Source organism: Acanthopagrus latus, chromosome 4 (genome assembly GCF_904848185.1).
Source record: "Acanthopagrus latus isolate v.2019 chromosome 4, fAcaLat1.1, whole genome shotgun sequence".
Classification (NCBI taxonomy): domain Eukaryota; kingdom Metazoa; phylum Chordata; class Actinopteri; order Spariformes; family Sparidae; genus Acanthopagrus; species Acanthopagrus latus.
The window spans coordinates 2,620,492-2,648,406 of NC_051042.1; the positions used below are offsets into that span (position 1 = coordinate 2,620,492).

At 41.0% G+C, this 27,915-nt stretch overlaps 3 protein-coding genes across 4 annotated transcripts; 2 read left to right on the forward strand and 1 right to left on the reverse strand.

Moving 5' to 3' along the window:
* The first annotated feature begins 186 nt into the window (after window positions 1–186).
* Window positions 187–15,139, forward strand: pdpr (pyruvate dehydrogenase phosphatase regulatory subunit). Its single transcript, XM_037094935.1, has 18 exons — window positions 187–322; window positions 1,012–1,285; window positions 1,517–1,650; window positions 2,116–2,197; window positions 2,474–2,637; window positions 2,832–2,953; window positions 3,135–3,252; window positions 3,923–4,072; window positions 5,863–6,055; window positions 6,281–6,405; window positions 6,522–6,677; window positions 8,101–8,234; window positions 8,569–8,717; window positions 8,797–8,909; window positions 9,411–9,505; window positions 9,642–9,731; window positions 9,847–10,029; window positions 10,683–15,139. Exons 2-18 carry the CDS (start codon window positions 1,023–1,025, stop codon window positions 11,088–11,090), a joined length of 2,679 nt encoding a protein of 892 aa, XP_036950830.1. The 5' UTR covers window positions 187–322; window positions 1,012–1,022; the 3' UTR covers window positions 11,091–15,139.
* Window positions 15,140–15,437: 298 nt separating this feature from the next.
* On the reverse strand, window positions 15,438–19,267 carry mrps11 (mitochondrial ribosomal protein S11). The gene is made up of 6 exons (XM_037094938.1): window positions 18,950–19,267; window positions 18,661–18,765; window positions 18,392–18,490; window positions 17,489–17,618; window positions 16,335–16,400; window positions 15,438–15,632 (listed from the first exon to the last, which is right to left on the reverse strand). Exons 1-6 carry the CDS (start codon window positions 19,036–19,038, stop codon window positions 15,525–15,527), a joined length of 597 nt encoding a protein of 198 aa, XP_036950833.1. The 5' UTR covers window positions 19,039–19,267; the 3' UTR covers window positions 15,438–15,524.
* A 335-nt stretch (window positions 19,268–19,602) lies between these two features.
* mrpl46 (mitochondrial ribosomal protein L46) lies at window positions 19,603–26,134 on the forward strand. Of its 2 annotated transcripts, none has more exons than XM_037094936.1 (4): window positions 19,603–19,896; window positions 20,911–21,112; window positions 21,500–21,670; window positions 25,745–26,134. In XM_037094936.1, exons 1-4 carry the CDS (start codon window positions 19,621–19,623, stop codon window positions 25,990–25,992), a joined length of 897 nt encoding a protein of 298 aa, XP_036950831.1. In that variant the 5' UTR covers window positions 19,603–19,620; the 3' UTR covers window positions 25,993–26,134. The 2 variants fall into 2 exon arrangements, with proteins under 2 accessions (XP_036950831.1, XP_036950832.1); XM_037094937.1 differs by having other exon boundaries at window positions 25,748–26,134.
* The last annotated feature ends 1,781 nt before the right edge of the window (window positions 26,135–27,915 follow it).

A 27,915-nucleotide genomic window follows, 5' to 3' on the forward strand; every position in this document is an offset into this window, starting at 1 on the left:
AAACCTCTTTAAATGTATGACATTAACGTATGAATTCAAATCAGGCTAGTGAAGTGAGAAGTGTTTCTAATTCAAACTAGATCAGTGAATGTATTCACCACACGTTAATTGACTGTGAGGTGATCCTACATTCTACTATCCTACATTACAGTCAAAAGGACCTTACTTTGAAGGTTTGGACCGGAAGTGCCTGTTGTGATTGACGTTAGTTTGACATTGGTACTGACTGCTGTAGCCAAACAAGACTTTCTGTCATATCACTCAGTCACTGGTATTCACTTCTGTCCTTTAAATACCACGACGCCTGGACTCGGTTGATTCGGTGAGTTGCACGTCGCTGTAAACAATGAAAGAAGAACCACGGAGGAAAAGTTTGCGAAGGCGGTTTCCCGGCAGAAGTCAGAAAACATTTACAGTAGCTAGCTTACTGATAGCTTAAGCTACGCAGGCTAGCTGCTTCTACCACCAACGGCACCTTTAACTTGAGAAACTCGAAAGACACGAAATGTCACCAAACCTTTGCGGAACTTTGGAAAAGTACAGTTCTGTTCAAGCTGTTGACCCCAAAGATAAAGTTTGAGGGTGGTTTACAAAGGTACTAACGCATTATAACCCAACGTTAAAGCTAGCTATGTTGCTAAAGGTCCAGCGTTAACTGTTAACTGCGGCGATGCTTAAGAGCTAACAAGTATGGAACGCCAGGTTATATATAATATAATTGACCGCCGAAGGACTTTTGTGAGATAACCTTGCTGGCTTACTAGGCCCCGTCTTCGTTGCAAAGTGTTGAATATTGTGCATAACGACTTTACAGAAACTTGCTGAATTGCATTCGTAGACCCAATTAAACTAAAGCCGAAGAAAGGACAGCACTTTGTCATCTTGAAATCTTATAGAAATTAGATGTGTTGGTGTTGACATTTTACCTATCCTGTAGTAACCTTGAATTCTTGAATACATACATGACCCGTAGGTGAGGTTGTGCATCTGTTTGTGTGTTTATGGCTGCAGGAAGCACAGCTATGTGCAGCTGTGTGCGGAGCTCCAGGGCTCTGTCCCCTGTCCTGCTCCCCCGGCTGCTGCACCCCCAGACGGGCTACAGATTAGCTGGCAGGAGCCTCTGGACCACCCCCCACTGTATGGCTGTCAGTGGAGACTCCCAGCTGCTCCCACTGCCCAGCCAGGCCCGTGTGGTGATATGTGGAGGGGGTGTTGTGGGGACATCAGTCGCCTACCACCTGGCCAAAATGGGCTGGACTGATATAGTGCTGCTGGAGCAGGGCAGGTGAGATTATGTGTTTAATTCATTTACCAGGAATGACTGACATGTTGTGAATCCTCTCAAGCACAGCAGTGTCTGCTCAGCCACCAACCCTGACTTGTGACTTCCCTGTTTTTTGGACAAATAAAGGCCGTTTCTACATTTGGAGTCAGAGGAGGCTCAGTGAAAAAAGAGATGTTGATTGGATATTGCTTTGCTAATGCTGTATTGCTTGCCCCGTTATCTTGTTGGCAGACTTGGTGCAGGAACAACCAGACTATGTGCTGGCATTGTCAGTGTGGCCAAGCCTATTTCCATTGAGTGTCAAATGGCAAACTACTCCAATAGCCTTTACCAGCAGCTGGAGGAACAGACTGGGGTCAAAACAGGTCAGCCACTGGAACATATTTTGCTTTCATTTGTATTTCACTTATTCTGATGCTATTCATGAAGACGACTGTTTTTTCGATATGACTACTACTTGTATCCTTACTGCTGAGAAACTTTCAAAGAAATTTTTCCAGATGCAGATTAATGATCTATTCTATTACCATTTCTAATTTTATCTCCCCAGGGGATATTCAGGCAGTAAAGCAAACCATTGCGTCATGGTCATAACAATTTTAGTGCTGTAAATCATACAGTAAGGCAGCTTAATCATTTGCACGACATGCACTGCTAGTCAAGGTATCACGAGATTTGCCTCGCTGAATACCTCCCATATGTTTTGTCTTTTTACAAATCTAGAATGATAACTCCCCTAGAGTGTTGTTATGGCTTTACTCTGTATTTTAGCTTTGAGCAGTTTGAGATCTGCTGAGTCACATAATATGTGGTTTGCGAATGTGTTTCAGGGTATGTAAAGACGGGGTCTTTGTGTCTGGCCCAAAATCAGGATCGCTTCATCTCTCTGAAGCGGCTGGCATCCCGACTGAAGTAAGACCTGGAAACCTTACTTTGATATTTATAAAATATACATTGACTCTGAGTTGGCCACTGCAGGACGTTCATTTGTGCCTGGTGGTGGCATGATTCTGCAAGGTCATAGCTCAAACATATCAACTTAGAAGGCTTACTTTTATTATGTGTCTGTACATTTCATCTCTGGTTTATTCAGATAAAAAGGTTCAGAGTTGTGGAAACAGTTTATACACAGGGCATTTTGAGTATTAACTCTGGCCTTCATCTTTATCTTTTTCACCAAATGGTAAGGGTGATGGGGATCAGCTGTAACATCATTAAGCCTAAAGAAATAGCCAAACTCCATCCTCTTGTCAACATTCATGACCTGGTGGGGGCACTCCACCTGCCTGCAGACGCTGTGGTCTCTCCACCTGATGTTAACCACGCCCTGGCTGTGGCTGCTGCTGGACATGGTAAGAGACTCAAACTCGCAACTTCTGACTGAACATTAATGTACTATCGTACCAACATACTTTGACAAGTAATATATTAACTCAAACCTTTGTCCCTCTGATTCTCCTCCTCTTCACTGGCATCTTCTTCCATTCTCCTCCCTTTTCTCCTTTTTCTTCCTCCTACATCTCCTTATCTTCCTCATCCAATCCAGGCGTTCAGATCTTGGAGCGAACCACTGTTCAGCAGGTTTTGGTAGAGAAGGGTCAAGTGCTGGCAGTTGAGACTGACCGTGGCTCCATTGAGTGTGAATATTTCGTCAACTGTGCTGGACAGGTAAATCTCGAGTGGGATTGTGGGATATAAATCGGTAAACATAAAAGTTCTTAATGCCAGCTTATAGTGGGTGATTTCTGCTGTAAAATAGCTAATCTTATCTGGTAGGTTGGCACAGTCAGCATACCTTTTGTTCAGCAGCAGATGTGTGACGTATTTGTTCTATATCTCTCTGGTCTAGTGGGCATATGAGCTGGGCCAGGCTAGTGAGATGAAGGTGTCCATTCCTCTTCACGGCTGTGAACACTTCTACCTCCTCACCAAACCTCTCCGGGAGACACTTCAGCCCAACATGCCAGGTCCCACTCTTCAAACACATGGGAAAATTGACTTTTTCTTGCCACAGGCACAGTTGCTAATGGATTTTAAATTTCAATCACTTTTAGTGTTTTAGCAGCTAAATATGATCTCAGTAATAGAGAAGAACCTCCATTTGGCATTTTGTCTAACAGAGTAACTCATTACACAGAATATTACTGAAACAAGCAAGACCCAGCTTGTCTAGTCCTTTCTTCTAAGATAAATTTGACACAGTGACATAGAAAGTGAAGTTTGCTCTGTGATTGAATTCCATCACAGTTCCATTTCACATTTAAACTAATATTTTTAGAGCCTCTTCTCCAATTAATGAGCAGTTTCACCAACATTACAGTGGTGCATGTGTCGGTGCCAATAGTTAGGATGCATACCTTTAAAAGAAAAATGCATTAGAAGATGCACATTAGAACATAACTTCCCTTGATGACTTGTGACTCTGTAGAATCAAATTTGTTTACGTTGCACTTTGAAATGATTTAGCCACTTGACCCTTTGTATTGATTGATAAAAAACCCTAAACATGGAAAACAAATATCACTGTTTACCATTACAGATATTTGTTCTGCTTAATATCAGTTAACATGAGGTTAAAGGTTGGCTACAAACAAGCCCAGAGGAGGAAATCTAACTGAGCCTGTGTCTCGTCTCCAGTGGTTCTTGACATGGATGGCAGGATATATGCACGGCCATGGCAGGGAGGCCTTCTGTCCGGCGGCTTTGAGAAGAACCCAAAACCAATCTTCACAGAGGGCCGCAACCAGCTGGAGATACAGAACATGCAGGAAGACTGGGACCACTTTGGTAATGGAGGGAGGGGGGTAGCTTTAAATGATCGTTGTTAAAGAAAGTAGGTGTTCCTGGCTGTGGACTGTTGGTTGATAGATGTTATACTTTATATTATCTTGATAATAGGTGAGATGCAAATGTCCCACTGCTATATTTTTTCTTTGGCTGTCAGTTTGAAAAGTCTTGTGATAGATTCATATTAAATGCCAGGTTCTGATCTCTGCCCCTCTGAATGAAATGCCAGGCCTCTGCATACACTCACCATTTTGAATTTGTATTCAGCAGTTGCACAGAGACGGAAGGAGTAGTCATGTAGCACAGACACAGGGTGTGTTTTGTTTTGCATACTGGTGGTAGACAGTCTCAGGTTTACCTAACTGATGCGATTGAAGTGATTTACTGAAACATTTGCAGGTTATCCCAAAGAGCACCGCAGTTTTTTACTATATTGCTAGCCCTCATGATACCTTGTGCTCATTATTGGGACAACTTAAAGCCTTTCCTGTCACTTAACCTGACCTGGTGTTTTCCGTGCTAACAGGACGCTAAACAGATGTGTAGCATTATTCATCTATGATGATGTATTCTGATTTTTGAATGAAGTTTAGGCCTGCAGCCCAGCGTGCTTGTTTACAAAATCCAATGTGATTTCCTGACTAATGGCCACAGATTTCTTTCCATTACATTTCAGATTTTTTGCAAGGCTAAAGTCGTGGTGTTTATTTTATATTTTGATTTAAGTAAGCTTCAATAATGGAAGGAATAAAAGGCGCTGGGTCAGTTCAAATATTTTGTGAGCACTGTTTGTTGTTGTTTTTTTGCTTTTATAGTACAGGCAGGTTTTGAAATGTTTTTTCATTCTATTTATTTGACATAAACTGAAAGCAGTGCACTTCAAAGTACACTTCTCTATACACATGTCGAAACACACACCTGTCTTTTGGCCTTGGCCTCATGCTTGTAATCTGAGATTCCTCATGCAGCGTGACTGGCTGTCGTAAAGACGCAGTATATCACCAGCAGACCCTGAACTGCTGCAATGCATAAGTCAAACTAGCCCGCCCCTGGTCCTCCTACAGCCGAATTATAGTTGGTACTTACATGGCTTTACATTTTTATTTTATTTGCATTTATTTTCAAGGTAACTCTTAAAAACAGAATATGTCATTAATATAGATATGAATGAAGTATATGATTAAACACCAGCTCACATTCTGTCGCCAATTAGTTGTAAAACTGCTTGAAGGTATGAATCGAAGTTTTAGTAATTAGTGGAAAATAGTGAAGTTTGGAGTGTTTTCTTTTCATCATGTTGTAAAAAAGGAAAACAAATGAAGTATTTTTATTTCACATATTTCACTTGCTGTGGGCAATAGACTTTTACTGCTGCTTTCATGTTGGAAAACCTGCTGGACTGTTTATGGCACAACATGGGGACCGGATGTGCTCCCTGCTGTACAGCAGGAACTGTAGCTTGTACAGTATTTTGCAAGCAGTAGATATTTTGGTTCTGGTGGTTGTCCGGCAAAGGCAATTAAAGACAACTGGAGCGGTTTGTTTATTTGTGTTTTTCAGTAATTTGAAAGACATTAGCAGTGGGGTTAATTGGAAACAAAGCTTTAGATGTTGACAAGCACTGAGACTGTCAGTTGCCATAGCTTTAGGCTAACATAGATTATATTTTAGTTCATGTTAATTATATGATAGCGTCACTGATTTCAAAATGCAATATATCGATATAGATGATTTTCTAGAGAATTCCTTTAGCGAGATTGTGAAGCACACTTACTGTCTTCTACCTCCAGAACCAATGCTGAGTGCCTTGTTGAGGAGGATGCCTGGTCTGGAGTCAGCTGAGATCCTTCAGCTTGTCAACTGTCCTGAGTCCTTCACCCCTGATATGCGCTGCCTGATGGGAGAGACGCCGGGTGTCTCTGGCTACTATGTGCTGGCAGGGATGAACTCCTCTGGCCTGTCCCTTGCTGGAGGGGCTGGCAAGTAAGTATCGTTACTCGAGGATAGACTATTGTTTTTGTAAAATACTTTATGTGTCTTTGAAGCCTAGACTGCACTGCATTCTGCAACTTATACATTTATAAAGCAGGCAACTGAAATAACTTACAATTCAGCATCAGTTTGCAAATTTCAGTCATTGTGAGCAGAATATGTTTTGATTGCATAACACTGGAGCACAAACAGCATTTTCTGTGTTTTGGTGTCTAGGTACCTGGCTGAGTGGATGACCTACGGCTACCCCACAGCCAACGTCTGGCCACTGGACGTCAAACGCTTTGGGAACTTGCAGAGCAGCCGAACCTTCCTGCGACACAGAGTAATGGAAGTCGTGCGTGAGTACTGAACCCTTGTTACAGTTTATAACAATCCTCATTTTCCAACTGCTTAAAGGTAGTTAAATATCATAATCAGGTATGATTATATTTGTGCTTACAATGTTGGTGTCCAGCTCTGCTGTACGAACTGAAGGTTCCTCGCTGGGACTTTCAGACCGGGCGACAGCTGCGGACCAGCCCTCTGTATGACCGTCTCGACACACAGGGAGCTCGCTGGATGGAGAAACATGGTTTTGAAAGGCCCAAATACTTTGTTCCTCCGGGGAAAGGTAGTCACTAGTAACACACTGAATTCTCTTTATATTTAAGTCTTCAGTAAAAAGCTAAATGACTTTCTAAGTAAATTAACCAATGCTGATATCACAGACCTGCCAGCATGTATGCATTTTTTGTACTCTGTACGGATTTTGACACTTATGTATGCTTGTACGCATTGCTGCTCTCCTGGTAGCTTTTGACCAGTCAGAGGGCTACATTTTAACACCCTCCTCCACCTGCCCCTCCTAGCCAAATGCTCCGTGCGTTCAATTCAGTGCCTCAAGCAAGCCAGGCTGTCCGGGTAACTGATCCCTCTTTGGCCTCTTGCTGTCTCTGCTAATTGCCTGCATCCCTTTAGTTCTCAGCCAGTGCAAACAGCATTGGAAAGATAAAATTAAGACGCTGAGTTTACCCGACAGTGTTGTAAACAACTCATCAAAGTTACTGTTTGTCGATGTTGTGTGTGTGTGTTGCAAATGGTAGTATTGTAAGAGTGGTGTAGCCCCTTGCAGGAATAGGGCGGTGTGTTAGGTGTTTGTGCGTAAGGTGTGTGTGGGCGAGAGAGAGAGAGGGAGCGTGTGGACGGTGAATGCATGTGAGAGGAAGGAATGCGAAGGAGGTAACAGTAGTAGCAACAGCAGTTAATGTAGAGTATAGACTGCAGTTTCACTGTAAATAAGGTAGAAAAGTGGTGATATATCTAGAAATCTAGAAGGATTTAGACAGGCTAGGTGCTGATTAATATAATATAAATAAATAGTAATATAATAATTACAGAACAGCATTTAGGTTACAGTTAGGCTATTTTGTTTTAGCCTAATTGAATTTATGAACTTTAAAAATGACCATGACATCATTACAGGGAGTCCAGCTGTGATGAAGTTAATGATGCAGAGCATAGGCCTATTGGCAAGGCCAATGTGATGGCAACTCACACTGTAGGCATTTAATGCAATGTCACCCTTTTAAAAGCCTATCTGAAATGATCTAACCCATGTTATTTATTAGCCTATAATCGTGTCTCTGCCAGGCTAAATCTTGTGCTTTTGTAGTAGTTGCTTTTACTCATAAAATTTCTTCGAGGTTGGCAGGTCTGATATCACATGACTGAGGAGCACTTTTATTAACATTGATTCCTTAAACTAGTTATTGTCAAAAATGCTGTACCCTGTGATGAAATGATTGTCATCAGTCTGCATATCATAGTAGCACAGTGACCAGTCATACTGTGTTTTCCTGTGGTTGGATGTGACAAACCTAAAATGGGCTCTTTAGGGCATCTTATTTTTGTTTTCTATTTCCTAGATTACAGGTTTGAAAGTCACAATGCTCCACTTTCCGCTAACACATCTGAAATTACTTGGTGTAGTTTGGCTGTGTATCCTCAATGCTTCATGGCACACAACCCTATATTTTCTCTGCCTGTGTGTATAGATCTGCTGTCTCTGGACCAGAGTAAGACCTTCTACAAGCCTGACTGGTTTGACATTGTTGGAGCAGAAGTGAAATGCTGCAAAGAGGCTGTCTGTGTCATCGACATGTCGTCCTTCACCAAGTTTGAACTGACTGTAAGTCCAATAACAACTTAAAAGACTTAATCAGCTGTGATCCCACAGGAAAGAAAACTGCTGATGCACTCCTTCTGAGCGCTCAGACTTCAGAACACATATTGCTCGTCTTTGTGACCCAGTTAGTTGGCATGTGTTTTCCATCAGCTAGAATTTAGAAGTCTTTAAAAGTCTTTAAAATGGCACATGATGCAATTCTTAATCAACTTGTAGCAACTGATGTAACAGTTAAGCACTCTGCTTTTTGGAATGCTGAAGTCCATTCGAGGAGTATTGCAGTCACAGAGCTAAAGTCATGTCAAGTGAAACCTTTTGGTCTGTCCTGATGTCCCAGTCAACGAAGGATCAGGCCCTGGACTTGCTGCAACATTTGTGTGCCAACGACCTTGATGTCCCTGTTGGACATATCGTCCACACTGGCATGCTGAATGAGAGGGGAGGCTATGAAAATGACTGCAGCGTGGTCCGCCTCAGCAAGAACAGGTTTGTGACACCCAGACAGTTACACTACTGACACACAGCTGACCATAAAGAAGAACTCACATTTTTGTCGCCTCTCCAGCTTCTTCATCATCTCACCGTCAGACCAGCAGGTCCACTGTTGGTCCTGGATAAAGAAACACATGCCCAGTGACCCACACCTTCATCTAGAGGATGTCAGCTGGAAGTATACTGGTAAGTGCACAGCACTGTTGTTGAAGTTCTGCAGTCAGGTCGCCATCTAGTGTCTACTCCATATTAGGGAATGGAAAAGCATGAGCATCTCATATTCTCTCTCCTCTCTTAACCCATTCTTTAAACTGACCTAATTGTGGGTTTGGTGTGTCAAAATCACTCACTCAGGGGGCCACGAATGTGGTTAATTACTGTCCAAAATATAAAATGTATTTGTAGTTTAATTACATTAACTGTTTGCAGTGTGAGCACTGCTTTCATTCTATTTTTGTACATGATATAACACCAACTGAGGATCGCTATCCCAAAACTTACCCATGACATTAAACTGTCTTTACTGCAGTGACTCTAATTGTCTTTTCATATTTCAATTGATATTCATCTCTTACAAACTATTAACATTTACTGTGAACTTAGTCAGAAAACCTTTTGAGTGTCAGCCCCGGGCTGAACTCAACACGTCTTTCTTATGTGTTTATAAGTCTGATCCTTTACCCACAGCTTTGAATCTGATTGGACCTCGTGCAATGGACGTTCTGGCTGAGCTGTCGTATGTTTCCATGACACCTGACCATTTCCCCTCCATGTTCTGTAAGGTAGGAAACAATGACTAATATGTAATATTGTAATATTAATTGTTGAAGTACCTGAGTATTAGCAGTGGCACTGATGTAGTAATGAAAGTGTCATTAACATTAGCACAAGTAACTCTGTGTGTATGTGTGTGTGCAGGAGATGAGTGTTGGCTACGCTAACGGGATCAGAGTGATGAGTATGACTCACACTGGGGAGCCAGGTTTCATGCTCTACATACCTATAGAGGTGAGTTCCCATCTTGTCACCATTCCACTGGATGATTAATAAAGTCAAGCCTTTAGAAAGTGCTATAATTATACAGTGCAATTTGTCTTATTTCAGTATTCTCTGCTCTCCACAGTATGCTCTGCATGTGTACAACGAGGTGATGTCAGTGGGTCAGAAGTATGGGATTCGTAATGCAGGGTACTACGCTCTGCGCAGCTTACGCATAGAGAAATTCTTTGCCTTCTGGGGCCAGGACCTCGACACCTTCACCACCCCGCTGGAATGTGGACGGGAGTTCAGGGTGAAGTTTGACAAGGTCTGTACAGCTGTGTTAGCACATCAAATTGTGTGATTACAATGTGGATTCTGACTGCTGCATTCTCGTTTTGGTCACAATACAGCGGCTTGTAGCTGTTACCAAGCTTATTTTAGTCAAGAGGAGATTTACACTAAGATTTTTTTTTTTTAGAAGATGAGGGAATTATAAATAATTCCGAATAATAAAAGGTACAATTTCATCTGCTTTGCTAAACCCTTCAACATCTGAGTCACAGTCTTTGCTGGGAAATGATCTCCAAGCTGCACCTGCAGGCGCAACAGGTGGTGCTTTACACCGGCAGCAGTGAAGTTTAGTTCATTTAGGAAACAGCGGAGCATCAGGTGCTGTCTGCTGCCACAGCAATAATGTCAGCACAATTCACACACATTCACGAATGGACCTCAGTGTAGAATTGGTTTCACAGATTGCTTTCAGTTGAGTGGTCATCATCTGATTCTGTGTCTTTGCTGTGAGGCTTGTAATCAAACCATTTATGAAATGAGAGGTTGTTTACTGTTGCTTCAAACAGAGCAGTGTCCCAAAACATCTGCTACTGCTCTCTCTCATCTTTTACTTTCTCTTCGCACTACCTTTTTTTTGCCTTCCTCTCTCTCTGACTCTCATTTCTGTCTTCTTTCTCCCTCTACCAGGACACAGATTTCCTCGGTCGTGAGGCCCTGATGCAGCAGCGGCAGGACGGAGTCTCTCGGCGGTTTGTCATGCTGGTTCTGGAGGACCATGACACTGAGCTGGACCTGTGGCCGTGGTGGGGCGAGCCCATCTACTGTAACGGTCAACTAGCCGGGGCGACCACCAGCAGCGCCTACAGCTACACCCTGGAGCGCCACGTCTGCCTTGGTTTTGTATCTCCGCCGCCGGGACCAGATGGGCTCCCCACACCCATCACCCCAGACTTCATCAACCGTGGGGACTACGAGGTGGACATTGCTGGCCAGCGCTACCCAGCCAAAGCCAAACTGTACCCTTTCAGCTCCCTCTTCACCCAGCAGAAACGACGCAAGGACGACATAGAGCTCAGCAACCTCCAGGGGAAGTGATGCAGGCTAATGGAAGGCCTCGCCTTTGCCTCAGTTGAGGCTTCAGTGACACTCCTTCAGTTCACCAAATCCACTCCTGCACTTACCTTGCAGTGCCAACCTGTTGTCCCTTTTCTCGCTCCTAATCTGAGGGCTGTATGCACAATCACTCCCTGTCCCTCCGATATTTAACTTCCACACTGCATCTCCCTCTTTCAAAGTGCAATATTTAAGAGGCACCAAAAGCTTGAGCTGTATCAAATACAGAGCTCCTGTGTCGTCAAGATCTGCAGTTCTTCTTTAGCCCTCACACTCAAACACAGCCCACACAGTCTGAACGGCTGGTGTACAGACAGCCTGCAGTTAAGTGCCTTTGTCAAGGCAACATCATCTATATGTGTTGTAGACTTTCACTTTGTTCACTTTAAACCATCCAGAAGGGATTCTGACCGACAATCTTCTCTGGTAGTGTTCCAGTCACTGTAGCTTTTCGACACTGCACAGTCTGGGAGAGTGTGAAAGAATTGTCATTCAGTGCTGATGTGCAAATTCCTACACAGTCAGTGTAGCGATTGACTTTATTGTTCTTCACAAATTGTAGATTTGCTGCTGTAAACAAGATGAGTGATGTGGCCTAATTCAGATACTTTATACTGTCCACTACTACTATCATCCCCACTACATTATCCTGAAAAATGAAGGGTTATAAGTTAATTAAATATCCTTCTTAGTCAGGGGAAAAAAGGTCTGGGAAATATATAATCATTAGTAACCTGTTGTGTTGTGTGTGGCCCATTATTCCTCCTCCAGTTGTGTTGAAAAGGCTTCACAGACTGGTCTAAAAGCCTCAGATTGAAGCAAAATGACCCTTTTTGACCTTGGCTCTCATACCTTTTCAGCTGTCCTGTGTTGTCGAGCTTGTGGTTGTGTATTTCAACCTGTTATTTATGTCTTTTGGTTGTTTTGAAGCGGCGTTGCTCTTTTGATGTTGATGATGAAGTTTTGTTTTACTGATGTGTTGCTGAATGTGTGGTCGATGTTTGGTGACCCACAGATGAGGGAAAACTGCGACTGGACCTGTGCTCCCAGAGCCCACAATATCTTAGATTGGCGATTAGATTTTTGCTTGATTCATAGTTCTCATGTCTGTGTGAAGGAAGGACTTCATTTGCATTTGAAATAAAGCAGTGTATTTTTGTATAGCTAGTGTGTATAAAATATCTATTTTCAGTACTGCACATTTTTTCAAGTTCTATCAGCTTTATGAATCATCTTTACTATGTACATTGATATACATTTATCAAGTGATTTAGTGTCACGTCCCCTCCACGGGTCAGAAGGCAGGGAGAGGTATGGAGCTGGTAGAGATGCTGTGCAGAACTATGTTCTGATAAAAGTGGCAGTTGAACGTGTGATTCATCCAGCCATCATACAGGGCAAACATTCGACACCTGAGGGTTTAGCTAGTGTGTGAGCTCTGTGTTGTCAAAAGGCTCTGCATCAAACTGTGTGTTGACCTGCTGGGAACCTAAAAACGCCTTACAGATTTTGAGGTGCAAAAAAATCAATACAAGTGATGAAAAATAGAGATACATTGTGTAGATATCTCTCTGTATTGCTGTTACCTCCATACTTTAACATTCGCTACACTAGTTTTGTGATGCTGTTGCAGTCAGAGTTGCAATACATGAATGAAGATTATTTGGCTCAATCTTATCTCTGGCAGTGAGATATTGGGAGTGATTGTGTGTGCTGCAGGAGGAGGGTGGAATATCCTCAAATATAAACAAAAAGACAGACCCAGCATGGAACCCACTGCGATAACTCCCAGTGACAGACAGATTTTCTTTTATCTCTCTATTTCCCTACTTGAAATCCTCTGATCTCAAGAGCAGAGAATTCTCAGCAGCACCAGTTGAGTCTGTTTCAGGCCCGTCTGAAGCACCTCTATGTCTGAAAAGGATGAAAACTGCACTCTTTACAATTGCGCACAAAATAGGAATATGGGAAGTTTTGCCAAATAGTACTTGTTAATGCTTGTTTGTAACAGCTCACACAAAAATGAAAATCAAGTCATTATTTACTCAGCTTCATGCAGATGGAAAGTTTGGGGAAGTTCTGTAGTCCACAAAACATTTCCGAGCTACAAAAAGTGTCTATGCAGCTCGGCCAGCATAATCCAAACCTTCAGAAACCCTGAGGTTGCAGATTGAATTGAAAATGTTTACATTGAATATATTTACTCACTCCTTTCAGACAGGCTGTATGCTAACACTTCTAGATTAGTGCCAACAGTGAAGATTTGGCTGTAAATATGTTTTCAAATGAATTTGGATTCTCGGGGCTTCTGGAGAATTTAATTACACTGGACAAAATCATCTACTACAGTTGATTAGGATAATGCAACAACACTGTTTTGCTGTAAAGCCCCAGAAATGTTTTGTGGACATTGAAACTCACTCTGATTTCCCTCCATATGGGGGTGAGCAGATAATGACTTTTCATTTTTGCGTGAACTTTAATTAGATTTAGCTTTTGATCAGTTTGCTTATATCTCAGGCTTCTCCACTATACATGATGTACATGGAGCCCTTCTCAAATGTAGAACAAAGGGCTTATTTCTCTTTTTGTGTGTTGTGTGTGTAAAAAGGCACTCAAGTTAAGTGAAACATTTGCATGTCAGAGTGCAGTGAATCATCATCACTCTTTGTATCCGTCTGCTTCAGTGCTGTGTCCTGACCTCCTGGTACCTGTGGCACCAGTGGTACCTTTGTTTTGGCTATATATGATTCACTTTTGTGGTCTCATTTATATGACTTATTTCATTCTGTTAATTTTTTTCATATCAGTATTGTATAAATAAGGTCCCATTAATAGCAGTTAATAATTGTGTGATGAGGACACCTCTGGATTCCTTGTACAGGTGACTGAAAGACAAACTGCTGTGTTGACACTGATCTCATGTGAGTGAGTAACTGAAGGGCCACAAGAATTTGCACTAAACCAGGACAGCCTGAGTCTGCTGTTTATACTCTTACTCTGTTTGTGGCAATCACATGGTTTCTGTGTTATTTTAGATATTCAGAATCTGAGTTTCTTTCATTGTCAAAGGTTGAGAAAGAATTCAGTACACTTACTGAAAAAAAAAAAAAACATTAGGAAAAAAATGGAAATTTACAGTTAATTTAACATAAGTTAATAGTTCATTGTACACCAATGGAATGTGTTATTTACCATTTATTAAAGGTGGAATTTCATTTGAAGACATTCAGCAATTAATTTAGTCAAACTAAAATTATCAATGACAATAAGTTTCAACAGTTTCAACGTCTTTTTCTTGAGTTGCAGAGATATCTACTTGTTAGCATGCTAACCAGCCCGTTGCTGTCCAACATTCCTGTCCCAGTGGTGTAAAGCTCTGAGTCTGGACTACTACATGTTCAGCTAAATGAGTTATCTAGCTAACAGCAGCTACAGTTAGCAGCACTTAGCTGCTACTCAAGTGACACGCCTGTTTATTTCAGTATGAATTTGACGAGCAGCCAGTTCCTAAATATTGCACCTTTGAGCAATTGTAAAGGTTCATGAACATCAGTTGCAACTTCTACAACTATGAATTGCTTAGTAAAGGGTTTATAATGCATTACATTAGGAAACAATAACTAGTTTAATTAACAACACATTTACCATTTATTAATGATATTTATTGTTTAATGTCAAACTATCGCTGAATATCAAATATGAAGCATCTGATCTGAAAAGCAAAAGAAACATGAATGGTAAAAAGTGAACATCAGTGAAGTTCTGTACTAGTCTGTTGTATTGCTAACTAACAGGTGTAGTCTTTTCTCTTTCAAACACATCAACACTCCACACCACTTGATAAGTTTGGTGCATGTTTGTCTCTCGTGTAATGTTTCCATTTTAACATGACTTGTACTTGACTGATTTGTAAATGCCAGCTTTTTCTTCAGAGCTTTACAATAATGTATTTATATCATGTGCAACGACGTTTGGCTGTCCAATGTACTTAAAGTAATAAAGAAAGAGAACTTTGTTCGTACAAGAAACTTGAATATGCTTCATCCGTTCTCTTCAGATGGTGTTGTGTTGCTGCCAGGTTACAGGGTTCAGTCCCCATGGCTACCAGTGCTAAAATAGAACATGTGTACAGTAGTGAAGCCTTGTGCTGTTTCTCTTCCCACACAGAGCCATCAGCCTGTTTCTACAAACATCAGCCATCTAATGAACATCAGAGCGCCTGCAGTCATACTGAAGATTTATTCACGTGTCCTAAGTGGCAGCAGAGGACTCAAACACCTGTTCTCTGCTCATTAATAACAATAACTGCAATTATTTCCACAAATCAACTGTGTAAGGTACAATGAAACACTTTATTAACATATTACAACACAAGAGCTTCCTCCTGTTGCGTTGCATTCTGGTACGCAGAGGTCATATTCTTCTGGCTTTACGTGGGCGGCATCCATTGTGTGGCACGGGGGTGTTGTCAGTGATGGATACCACCTCCAGGCCTCCCATCGTCACGCCTTTGATTGCAGACTGCACGACAGAGAAAAACACATTCATTCATTAACAAAGTTAATGGGAACAGATCAACATGTCTGAGGCTCCTTAAATGATCCTCATTATAAAAAGACTGAAATTAATTTCCTCATGCAGACAGGCCTGTCTGATGTGCACTGCCACTGTTACAGACACAGAGCAGCGTCAGCAGTACACAATGCAAACCGTGTTTTCATCTTTATTTCCTGTTGGGCCCATAATTTCTAAACATTTAAATGCTTGACTGTAACTTTGAAATATGAGTCCACTTCTGCTCATGCAATAACCATAAAAACAGTCAGTCAGTTGACTGGAGGCAGAAAATGTCACATTTTGCCTCAAGACATTTATCACTGAGCAAAAATGACAAGGTTCCAGTTATTCAAATGTGGTTTTGTTCCTTCAATCTGCCGTTTGTCAAACAAAACAAGCATCGTGACTCAGAACACTTGGAAAGTGCAATGTGCATTGTATTCTATCTTTAACATTTAATAGACTAGAAAATTACATTAAATGATAAAAAAGAAATGAAAGGATGAGCTATGGAAAATATCTAGTTGCCACAGCAACAACATTAGTGATGGTTAAACTGTGAGATTTACTATAATTTAAGACTATTTGGGGGGAAGGCTACAGATAAATGAAAATGGAATGACAAAGCGATGATGCACAATGGAAACGTTTTCTTCTTGCACTCACCAGACGGCCAGGACCGATACCTTTGACCACAACACGGATGAACGTCACTCCCTTTGCTGTGGCTTTCTGTTCGGAGGAACAAACACAGGAGATTGGAGGTTAAAGGTCAAAACAGCCACACATAGTTTCTGTGGCTACATGTTGTGAGGATTGTCAAACCACGAAGTTAAACTGATGTAACCATAAATTGTTAACATTACTTAATATTTTGTCAGTTAACTCCACTGCACTTCATGAACACTATTAAGTCATCACCTTTAAATAATGTAAAAATCAAAGTTCAGTCACATTAACAGAACTCATATACAGAACAGGAACAACCTTTGACTACTGGCCACAGTAGCTGACATACTCTGACACGTCTGCATTTACAGGTTTTACCAGCGACTTAATGTGAACTGTGATGAGTTGTAAAGCTAAAACGATTAGTCGATTAACGCAAGTTAGGCTTGTTATAGCTTTGTAGTTGTGAGGATTTGCTCTTTCTAATGTGACAGGAAACTGATTATCTTTTAGTCTTGGAGTCACCCAACATCTTGATTTTAAAGCCTAAACTATTGATTGGTTAATTGAGAAAACACATAGCTCAATAGATAATGAAGTACGACTTTTCTGAGGAAAAGAATAACTTGAAATACAGGTTGACCAAAATTACATATTTTTTTCAAATGGTACAGTTCTAGAGCTAAATCTGGTATTAAATAATAATAATAATAATAATAATAATAATAAAGATTAAACTTACAGTATTTTCATTCATCTATAAACAGCTGATCAGAGGCTCAAATAATTCTAAAATTACGGCGTCACCTTGAAAAAACGGTTAATTCCTTCAGTGTGTTTACTGCGAATCAATGTGACCTTACCCCTGTTAGCCAGCAGTCTTCATAAATCAGGCTAATAAAAAGTCTAAATGAGCACTTAACACCAACTGCTGCACTCTGTCACAGTCCTTCGAGAGGGCAGCTTACTTAAAACAAACATTTAACATTCAGAAATCAGTGAGGTTACACTGTGTTGAAGCAGGATGTGACCTTCACTAATATTCATTTATTTTAAACAAATGCCAGTCCTGCTTGGATAACAGGGTGAGGGTATTAGAGAGTAAACCCTGAACCTGATCTCTCACATTAAGCCACAGGTGTAGGACTTACTGCTGCAGCAGAGATGCCTGCAGTCTGAGCAGCGATGGGCGTCGACTTCTTGATATTCTTGAAGCCTTCTGTTCCACAGGATGTCCTCACCAACGACTGTCCCGCGCTGTCTGTCAGCTGGATGTGTGTGCTGGGACAGGATGGACAGTTTATAGGTTCACTCACTTACAGCTGATGGGAACAAATCTTTATTCACACGCAGTCACACTGATTAAACATTATATGATCACCGTAGCTGGTCTGCCTGCAGCTAATGACTATTCTAAAATGTTGTGAAGTTGTCTGCTTTACTTCCAACAGCTTCTTGTTGTTCAGGAGTCCTTTCCTACAAATCACTTTCCGCTCAACTCGGCACCCTCTGCATTCCACAAGATTATTAATAACCACCTACAAAATGAAATGTTAATTTCCTTTTTGATTACTTGCAGCTGTTTGCACTTGAAGTGATAGATAGAAATTACAATCTGCTCTCCAGCAGCACACTAACAACACTGATAAATACTTTTCCATGCATCGTCTAATGAGGACTACAGACCCTTTTCCGAGTTGTTACGGGAGAAAACTTGTTTTGTTTTTCACTGTGTCCATCTGGAAGCACACAACTTGTGGTTTTCATAAAACTGAAGGAGAGCAAGATAAAATCCCAGTTTTTTGCTGCATTTTGAAACATCGAAACAAGCAGAAACATCTATGAATTCAAAGAAGCTATCATTTCAGTTTTGTTTGCACTCCACGTTTCCCACTAGGCACCACTGACCCAACCTAAATTATAAGGAAAATAAAATTATCTAAGTGAATTATGGTCTCATATTGACTCATATATCCTCATAGACACAGGTTTCAATTTCCAAAATGCTGACAAATTAGGATTTATTGACAGCTTTACTTGCAGATACCACTTACTTATTGTATGTGGCTTTAATGTGAAGGATTGGTAACTCCTCAAACTTCTTTCCTCCCCATCTCAGTGGACTGTCCTGACCAGGCAGCGGAGGAAAATGGCTGAGGGATTTAAACTAGGGTTAATTTCTCATCAACATTATTTGTACTGTAATGACTTGTGTTTAAATTTAGTGAGCATACAAATAAATTAAAGGCAAATGCCAGAAATACTTCAGAATGCTCTAGTCAGTGGACAGACGTGTACATATGAATGTGTGGCGTTGTCTGACCTGAAGCCTCTGGAGGTTTTCTCAGACTCTGAACTGGATGCTGCTGTCTCCTGAAGTCTGACAGCACTGGTACATAATGTTCGCTGCAGCACACTGCTTCCACATCTGTGCAAACAAAATATCATCAACATCATCGTTATTTTCAGAGAAACAACGTTAGGTTATGTTATCAGGTAGTTATGTACAGTCACAACATAACACTCTGCATGAAGCAGGCTGACCCGATCAGAACTAACGTTAGCCGTTAGCTAAGTAGGATGCTAGTAAAGCAGACCCACGAAACACTTACAGAGCGCTCCCATTTGCATTTAGGGAAACAGCCAGCTGCCGACATGCGTTAGTCACAGAACTAACTAATATACAATTTAATTTATACATGTCTCATGTGTTAAAATAAAACTATTTCGATATCAAACAGTTAGCTATTGGACACACAACAAACGTGACATTGAAGGAGCTGGAAATCCAGACCACACCAGTAAAATTTTGTTATTTTGAGGGGTGCCGAGCTCATAACAACATTGTTTTTACAGGTGCAAATACAAACTTCACTTGTAGAGGTTAAAAAGTTGTATCGATATTAATTTGGATTACATCAGAGTATATTTATGTACTGTAACAATGAAATCTATCTATATATTATAAAGCGATTAACAACACCTCCCCCACTTTTGTCTGAATGGACCGTTCTGTTTCCTGCACAGAATTGTGGGTACAACTAGAAACATGCTGCCTTCAAGGACTTAGCAAACTCTCGTAAATTGAAAAAACTCAAAGCGAACTCTCCCTTCTAGCCCTCAAACAACAACAAATCTGCCATAAAATTTACATGGAAGAATAAAAATGTTTTTATCTTCTATTTTGTTGCAACCTAAGGAACAACATGGTTGAAAAAAATCACACTTCCAGGCTGTTTCATGAGTAGTTACCGCCGTCATTATTTTTGTGCAGATACAGTGAATGCAACAGGAGAAGATGGCTGCGCCCTGTAGAAGGATGGCGAGTCGGTCTGTCTTACAGTTTCTGTCTAGTTTTAGCAGGACAGCGGTCGGGAACACGGTGACCCGTCCGTTTTCCAGCACTTCAGTTCGTCGGGCAGTTCTGCAGACCAAAGATGTGACGGACAGAGCGAGTTCTCCGTGGACTTTGATGGCAGCGGTGTGTCTGCAGAGGCTTCCGGTCATTACAGCAGACTGCAGCCCCATAGAGGAGCGGTTCAAACAGTTGTTGCACCAGGTGCGTTTGTTCAGTACTAAAGACTGTGTGAACAGTGATGCAGAGAGTGGCAAAACGGGGTTTAGTTACTATATGAGGCAAACTACCCCTCATTTTCTCTTGGATATCAGTTTCATCTCACACTCTGCAATGGTAAATAAGGAGAGGTTGACAGATGAAGCGCTCTAACGACTTATGGCTTACTTATCTAAAATCTATGGAGACACCAATTTTATTTACAATTATAAACAATATATTGTGTGACAATGATGTAAACATATGCAGTGGTAAATATAAATCAGGTCAAGTGTCACACAGAATCAAGTGTAACTACTGGAAATGTGTTTATGTGTCATAACTACAGCTGTAAAATGTGGTTTTAAGATTATGTAGCGAGGCTCTTTAATCTGACACACTGTGAGCAATCCAACTAAGATGTCTGGACAGTATGTTCCGTTTATAGAGACTGCCATGTATTGCAATAAGTTCTGCCATTGTCATGTAATTTGTCTGCTTGACAGACTGTATACAACATCAACTAACACTGTGCAGGCATCAATCTGATTCATTTTTATTTTGATAGTATCTATTTCTGAAAGGAGACATGGAAACATGTCAAGGCTGTTTCCTGAGTGAACGACAAAAGTTTCTTCAGTCAGTCTCAAACTGAGATTTAAAACAAATGATTACAAAAACAGAACAGTAATCAGCTCATCATATTGCGATGACGTTTATTGTAATGACATTTTATTTTCACCCGTTTACAAGCATCATAGTCGGAGGCTTAACTCAAACACTTGGTCACTTGAATTGCTTCTTTGTTATTACCAGAGATTGACGGTGTGTATGAATAGTGGTAGATGAGGTTCTTAAACAAAATATAAAGGGCATATACAGTATGAATCATGTCAAGCCACAGGGTGTAATGAGGTGGATCACAGTCAATTTGTTTAGATGACACACAGCAGCAATTTCCATAGTCAGTAAGAAGAAGTCCTGGAGTTTGATCGGTGACACGCTGTGGCTTGATTTCAGATGGAGCAGGAGAGAAGCTTGCTGTCAGACCACGAGCTGCGGCTGCTGGAGGATGCTGAGAAAATGAGTCGCAAGCAGGCAGACGACTACGACTCGGACGAAGAGGATGGCCACAGGGACCAGGACATCGTGTTGGCTCAGGACCTGGAAGACTCCTGGGAGCAGAAGCTGAAGAGCTTCCAGCCAGCGCTGAGGGTCAATGGTCAGTATGTGAAATGGATAAAATGTTTGAATAAGGACAGAAGAATCTACACTGTATGAAAGTATTCTCAAATATTATAAGTGTGCCTGATAAAATACATTAGAGTGTTCAGCCTTTTGACTTGCTCCAGTCATTAATCAAATGAGACAGAATGAAAAAAAAAAGATAATCTGAAGGCATGACGTACATCTTGGTTTGAAGAAAATTACCAGAAAGGAAAGACACTTAAATTATTTTTTTGACATTCAGAAAATCTTCTCGCTCCAGCACTCCCAATTTGCATTTTGTTCCCCGTGACATTTCCAGTGTTTTTGTGGTTTTTGCTCGACAGTCACACAGAGAGACATAGCTGTTGTGAAGCGTCTGATGGTCCTGTCTCATGTTTAGCTGATGTAGATAAGGAGCTGACCTCACCGGAGCGCTGCCTGGCCAACTCGCTGCTCCTTCTGGCCGAGCAGGAGGTCGGCGGGCAGAAGCTGTGGCTGCTGCCTCAGACTCAGTGGCAGCAGGGAGAAACGCTGCGGCAGACGGCTGAGAGAGCCCTCGCCTCCCTGCCAGGTAACACCAACATGACTTTTAAAATGTTGATAGAAGTCATGTGTAAATGAAGCTGCTGATATTTTGTGCAGATATCCTTCCTTTCTTCCTTCCTTCCATTTCTTTTTTGCAAAGATCCCTCAAATGTATTTATGAAACACGTGTGGCAAAGATGTGGAATGGCAGCGTGATACTTTACAGTTTAGAAATAAACCTTATTATCCAAAATGACATAAAAGCAATGAAACTGTAAACTTCAGTTAAAATGAAATTATTATTAATTGCCCCAAATCAGCGCATATCAGACAACACACAAGCTGTTATCGATACATCTGTGATCGGCCAATATCGTATGACTGATATCGGTCGGTAAACAGTATTTAATCCCAGAGTTATTTAGATATTACATCCTCAGCAGGAGTGACCTTCACAACTCTAAAATACACGGACGGTCAAAATATTGTGGTCACTCAAAAAATAAGACAATTAATTCCAGTTTGAATCCATCAAATTAGTTGCAAAATAAATAGAAACTTTGATAAAGACAAGGGTAGAAAAAAACAGATCTTTTTTACTAGAAATAATAATTTTGCCCTTCAAGTTTTCGTCAAAGAATCGTCCATTTGCAACAATCAGCATGGCTGAGGTCCGGTGACTGCACTGGCCACTTCATTTAGGACAGAAAACCAGCTCACTCTTAATGGATAGTTTGGAGCTGTGCTGTTGGTCATTGTAGGATTAAGTTGGCTCCAATGAACTGCTGTCCACAGGGTGTGGTCTGGTGTTGCAAAATGGGTGATGTCCTCCAACCCACAAATGCTGATGCTTCAGATACTCGACTGACCGAAGGAAGGCCAATGTTCTTGCTTTCTTCATCAGCCTTTAAAGGTCCTATTTGAAAGAACAGTTGAGTTTTGATGCTGGGGGTATGGATGCTGGTCGACCCGTCCTACAATCCCAAAGTGTCAGTATTTGAGGAGTTGGAAATGAGACTCAAAATCAGCTTTTCTTATTAATGTTACCTTTAAACATGATAGACATGGATTAGCTAACACAATGGGCTCCCCCATTTCTGATCAATTTTACTGTTTTTTTAATGGAATATAATTGTGTCTTTCTTTGAGTAGAAATAATAATAATAATAATAATAATAATAATAATAATAATAATAATAATATAAAGACAAGGGCGTAACCATGCTATAGATATTGGGGGGGTCCAATTGAGAGCCCTTCCCCTGAATTTTTTTTTTTTGGCCGAGGTTAAAACTAATGTTATCAAGCTGTTTAAGTTGTCATGTCATGTCATTGTCCGAACCGCTTATCCCTTTACATGGGGTTGCGGAGTGTTGCGGCTGGAGCCAATCCCAGCCTTGTCTCAGGGCGAGGGCAGGGTGCTCCCTGGATAAGTCGCCAGCTCATCGCAGGGCCCTCACTGATGAGCAATGTGGGGTTCAGTGTCTCACTCAAGGACACTTCGACATGCAGCTCAGCCCTGCCCGGAGCTGGGATTTGAACCAGTGACCTTCCGATCACTAGTCGACCTGCTCGACTAGTCGACCTGCCCGCTGAGCTACAGCTGCCCCGCTGTTTAAGTTCTCATTCAAATTTCTCACCTGATCATCTGTATCCCCAGAGCATGTCCCTGCCTGGCCACTGCTCTCAGTGATTTTAGAACAGCTAAGGCACGACGCGCCTCTCGGGGCTCATTGCTTTAATCTACTAAGCTAACGTTACCTATTTAAGTTACTTACGTTATCTAGTCACTTACTGTCTGAAAAAAAACGGCTGTTGGTCTTGCTTTCTCCACTTCGTGCTAACTTCCATGTCATCCCACCTTTTCTCTTGAACAACAACAACAACAACAACTGCTAAATCAAATAGAGATGGGCGCAACCAAGTTTACAATTGAGAGGGGGGGTTCACACACTTGTGTTTTCCTTAAAAACGGAAATAAATTGAAAATAAATAAAAAATAATGAGACAGATCTGTTGACAGGGTTTATAAAAGAGTGCAAATTTAACACAATTTCTACTGTATATTGGGGGGACAGATTGCCATTTTCTCAATATTGGGACACACACGCCCCCCCCAAAGAATGCACGGATACGACCATGAATAAAGACACGTCAAAGTGACCCCAAACTTTTGAGCAGTTGTGTATTTCAGTTCTTTTTAAATATATAATTATTTTCTTTCCATTTTCTTCAGTGTGTTATATATGTAATATATCTTGAAAGTAAAAAGATCACAGTCTCTCCTACAGAAATCACTGCACCTGAAATGTCTTGTCAGTAGTCCCGCCTTTAATTCTGCAACTTTGTTACATCACACTACATCACACATTTGCATCATTTATGCCTAGTGGCTCGTTGGGTGCGTAAGAATTGATTTAGAACAGCTACTCTGTTGTTGTTATTAGTGCTGGCTCAGGTGTGTGTGAACTGACCAATCTGAGCAGACTGGGTATTCAGGAGGAGAGCCTGAAAGAGACGGGCGCTAAAACAGAGCGTTCCATTCAGAGGGAGAATACTGTGCTGCAGCACTGGGCAGTATGAGACAGCTGAGGAGTTTTTTGAGCACTAAAGAAAGCAAACCGGTTCCAGTAGCAACCCAAAATAAAGTTGTGAACCTGAAAATGAACATAAAATGTCTCCTTTAAAATCTTATTTCCTAAAATCTGCAATCAGCAGATGTCCTGAAATCATGTGATGTCCTGAAAACAAGTCACTCCAAAGTACACAGATTTCCATGTAACTGTAAATTATAGCAAAACACGACATCTCTGAATTATAAAGGTGCACCTTTGGTTAGATAATAAGAGAGATGATGCTCTTATGGATTCTTCAAACAGACAGACAGAAAATGCAAACTCTTATTTATGTCAGTGTATTATTTTGAAATGTCTTGTTGCAAAAACTGTCACATGTCTCTGTTATCAGTGCACTGATTTTTTTTTTATTATTTTCATCAGCAGGAGACTTCTGTTCTTTACCCAGTTATCTCTTTTGGGAAAAAAATATAACCGTAAATAAAAAGGAGTGTATTGAAATGCGAGGAAGGCATGAGAAAATAGTTTGTATGTATTTTAATTAACCTCAGAATCGTAGCTTAAGACAGAATATAAGGTGCTGTTCAAGGCTATTATTGTCAACATGCTCCATTTGCTGCATTATGGCTCTATCTACACTCTTATCTCTTTTGCTGCAATGACCCACTTTTATCCTCTGGATCATTTAAGTTTAATGCGATCTTATCTAAAATAGCTGTGTGGTATTTCAGTACAATCATCCATATTAACGACAACAAGAGGGTCGGATCATTCGCAAGCCTCCAAGCAACGATTCGTTTATATACGCAGTGCTTTACCGATCATATTCCCCTAGTAGTTGCAGGAGTAGTTGTCGTACCCACTTAGACCTCCGCTGGTGTCCGCTGTGGATTAGCCTTCAAGAGTAAGATAATGACAGGAAGACACTCTGGAGTCACGGCTGGCAAAACATGGAACAAATGTTCCAGTGATTTGATAATGATCCCTCGCACAAGAAATTTTACATTAGCTGTTAACCGTCTCTCCTCTTTTTTTTTTCTCTCTGCATCCGATGGAAATCAAGCCTTTAAGCTCTCTGAATAAAAAGCCAGTGACTGACTATCTTAAACTGTTTCACAACACTGCTCATGAACTATTAATGTGCCAACTCCATCAATCACTCCCCATTAGACCTTCCACTTGACATTAACGCGTGTCAGATGGAAGAGGGTTTTATTTAAAGTGTCTTACAGTAGCAGGAGTCAATCCATTTTTAATATCGCTGGACTCGGTGGGAATTGAATCTCTAACATGGTCGCCGTGCTGCCTCAGCCTGCATGTTGAGCCAACAGGGAGCATGTGATTTAGATGACACAAGACTGGATTAGAACTTAATTGAGAAAAGTGTGTTGTTGTCACAGCAGAGAATGAGAAACAGAGCATTGGGGTAATGCCACACTTAATTAGGCGACAGTACGACCACATTAAATTTTAGGAACATCTGCACTTTAGCTCACCTTTTGTCTCCAGATGAACTAACTCGCACCACGTTCCCTTCCCCTCAGCAGCTGGTTTCAAGGCGACTTTCCTCAGCAACGCCCCCTGTGGAGTGTACAAGTACAAACTGCCCAAAGCGTTGCAGACTGAGAACTCGGTCGGAATAAAGGTGTTCTTCTTCAAAGCCATTCTGTCAGACAGCGGGCGCTCCGCAGCCCCAAACCCTTCTTTGCTGTGGCTGAAGAAAAGTGAGCTGCAGCGCTACCTGAAGCCAGCGTACATGATGAAGGTCGAACGATTCATCCTCGAACTGTGATGCACAAAGACGGGGACGCTGACTGTCAGAACCATATTTATGATGCTCAGAACGTTACCCTCGTCACTTATCTGTCGTCCTGTATCATGAAATGCTCTTTCATTCAATATATGTGTATAAATAAATTGTTTTTCCAAACAAACTTTGTGCATTGTGGGTTTTAAGTTAGCAGAACTCTCAGAGCTCACCTGCACTTTACATTACCAAGTGATATCCACTGCAAAACTGCCACGAAATGTTCTTTTAATAAAACTGGTCATAAACATTGACTTATGAATAAAGGGGCTCTGTGGCACTTTTGTGTTGTGCTGGAAACTGGTCATGTGAAATGAACCAGAGTCTTTCAAATAGAAATCCACAGTCCAGCAGAATTAAACAACTTATGCAAATTAACCGCAGGCTTCTATGGGCAACTGAGAGAGACGTCAAGGCATAATCGGCTCAAATACGTCCAATAAAAAAAATGATTAATACATGTATATTGCAACAAATTATTGCATCGAGCCCCTTTAAAATATTTGTATTGAAAGTAGGCATAAAGGTTAAAAGGATTACAAAGATGTACATTTGATTACATGTAGAGAAATAATTATCTTTAGTAGTTTCTTGGAAGTCCTGCTGACAAACCGACCAACAGATGAACAGTGAAAACAGATGAAAAGTCTTCCTGTGGTCGTTTGCATTTTTTGCATCTTCAGTGTATTAAAACATGCTAGATGAAACAGAATCACATTTCCTCTCTACCTATGTTCACAATATAAAGGACAACACACTTTCATTTTGGTTTACTTTGTTTATATGTGGCGGACCCTGCCAGCTTTCTAGTTTTAAACTGTTCTGGAGACCTTATTTTCCCCTGAGAACAGCTTGTTTAGTCAGTTCTTGAAAAAAATAGATATTTCTGAGTTTGTATTATTAATATCATTAATATTAAAAATGTTAAACTTCTGAGTTTGAATTTCTTCTCCAAAACTACATTGTGCCCCTTTTATCAAATTCTTGTGTAATCCTGGTTTACTTCAAAATAAAAGCTTTTCTATTCTACATGCTCTTTGTCAGCAGGTTTTTAGTATACAGTGTGTTCACACTACAGGTCCTAACAATAGACCTTTTTCACAGCTGACATTCTGACTTGTCATAGCAATCCAGTAAGCTATTCTACTGAGCCAACAGGCACAGTACCAGGACCCAGGGACTGGCTCACCTAAGTGGAGGCAGCATTACTAATGTAATTAAATGTACCTGTGCCTTGACTTTCATGATATGTCAAAATATTTGCTGTGAGAAAGCACTGTTAGGCATTTCATTAATGCTGCGTGTTCTTGATTGTAAGAATAATAGCAGAAGCAGCTGAGTGCAGACTCTCCGAGGCCTCTCCACAACAGTACCCACACAAGATGAAGCAGAAATGATCTTATGTAAGATTTCCATTTGACTGCTTCAGTATATTGAAGCATGTAACATAATGCATGATGGGTCCAGTCAGGACAGGATGTGAATGAAGCTGTGATTACTGATTTGATGCAGCCATGGCATGACATTTTGGAGGCCTGTCATTGGCTGATTAAGCGCTTGAGTGGGAGTATTTCAGGCAGACATGTTTTGAGTTCTTACCCAAGAGTCAGTCAGATCTGAAGTATCACACTTAGACTTTGACCAAAGGTACTTCTACAAGCAGAAGAATATTTTTGGACTTGACTCGAAGTCTAGGAAACTTTAAGACTATTTCTTTAAACTCAAAGTTCACCTTGAAAAAAGAATACCAGTCACTATCTACTCACCTCTATGCCAATGGAAAGTCTTGTGAAGTCTTGTAGTCTACAAAACATTTTTTGGGCTTCGCAGCAAAACAGTGTTGCAGAATTCTCTTATAAAACTGAAGTAGATGGGGACTTGTTTTTTTTTTTGCACCATCTACCTGCA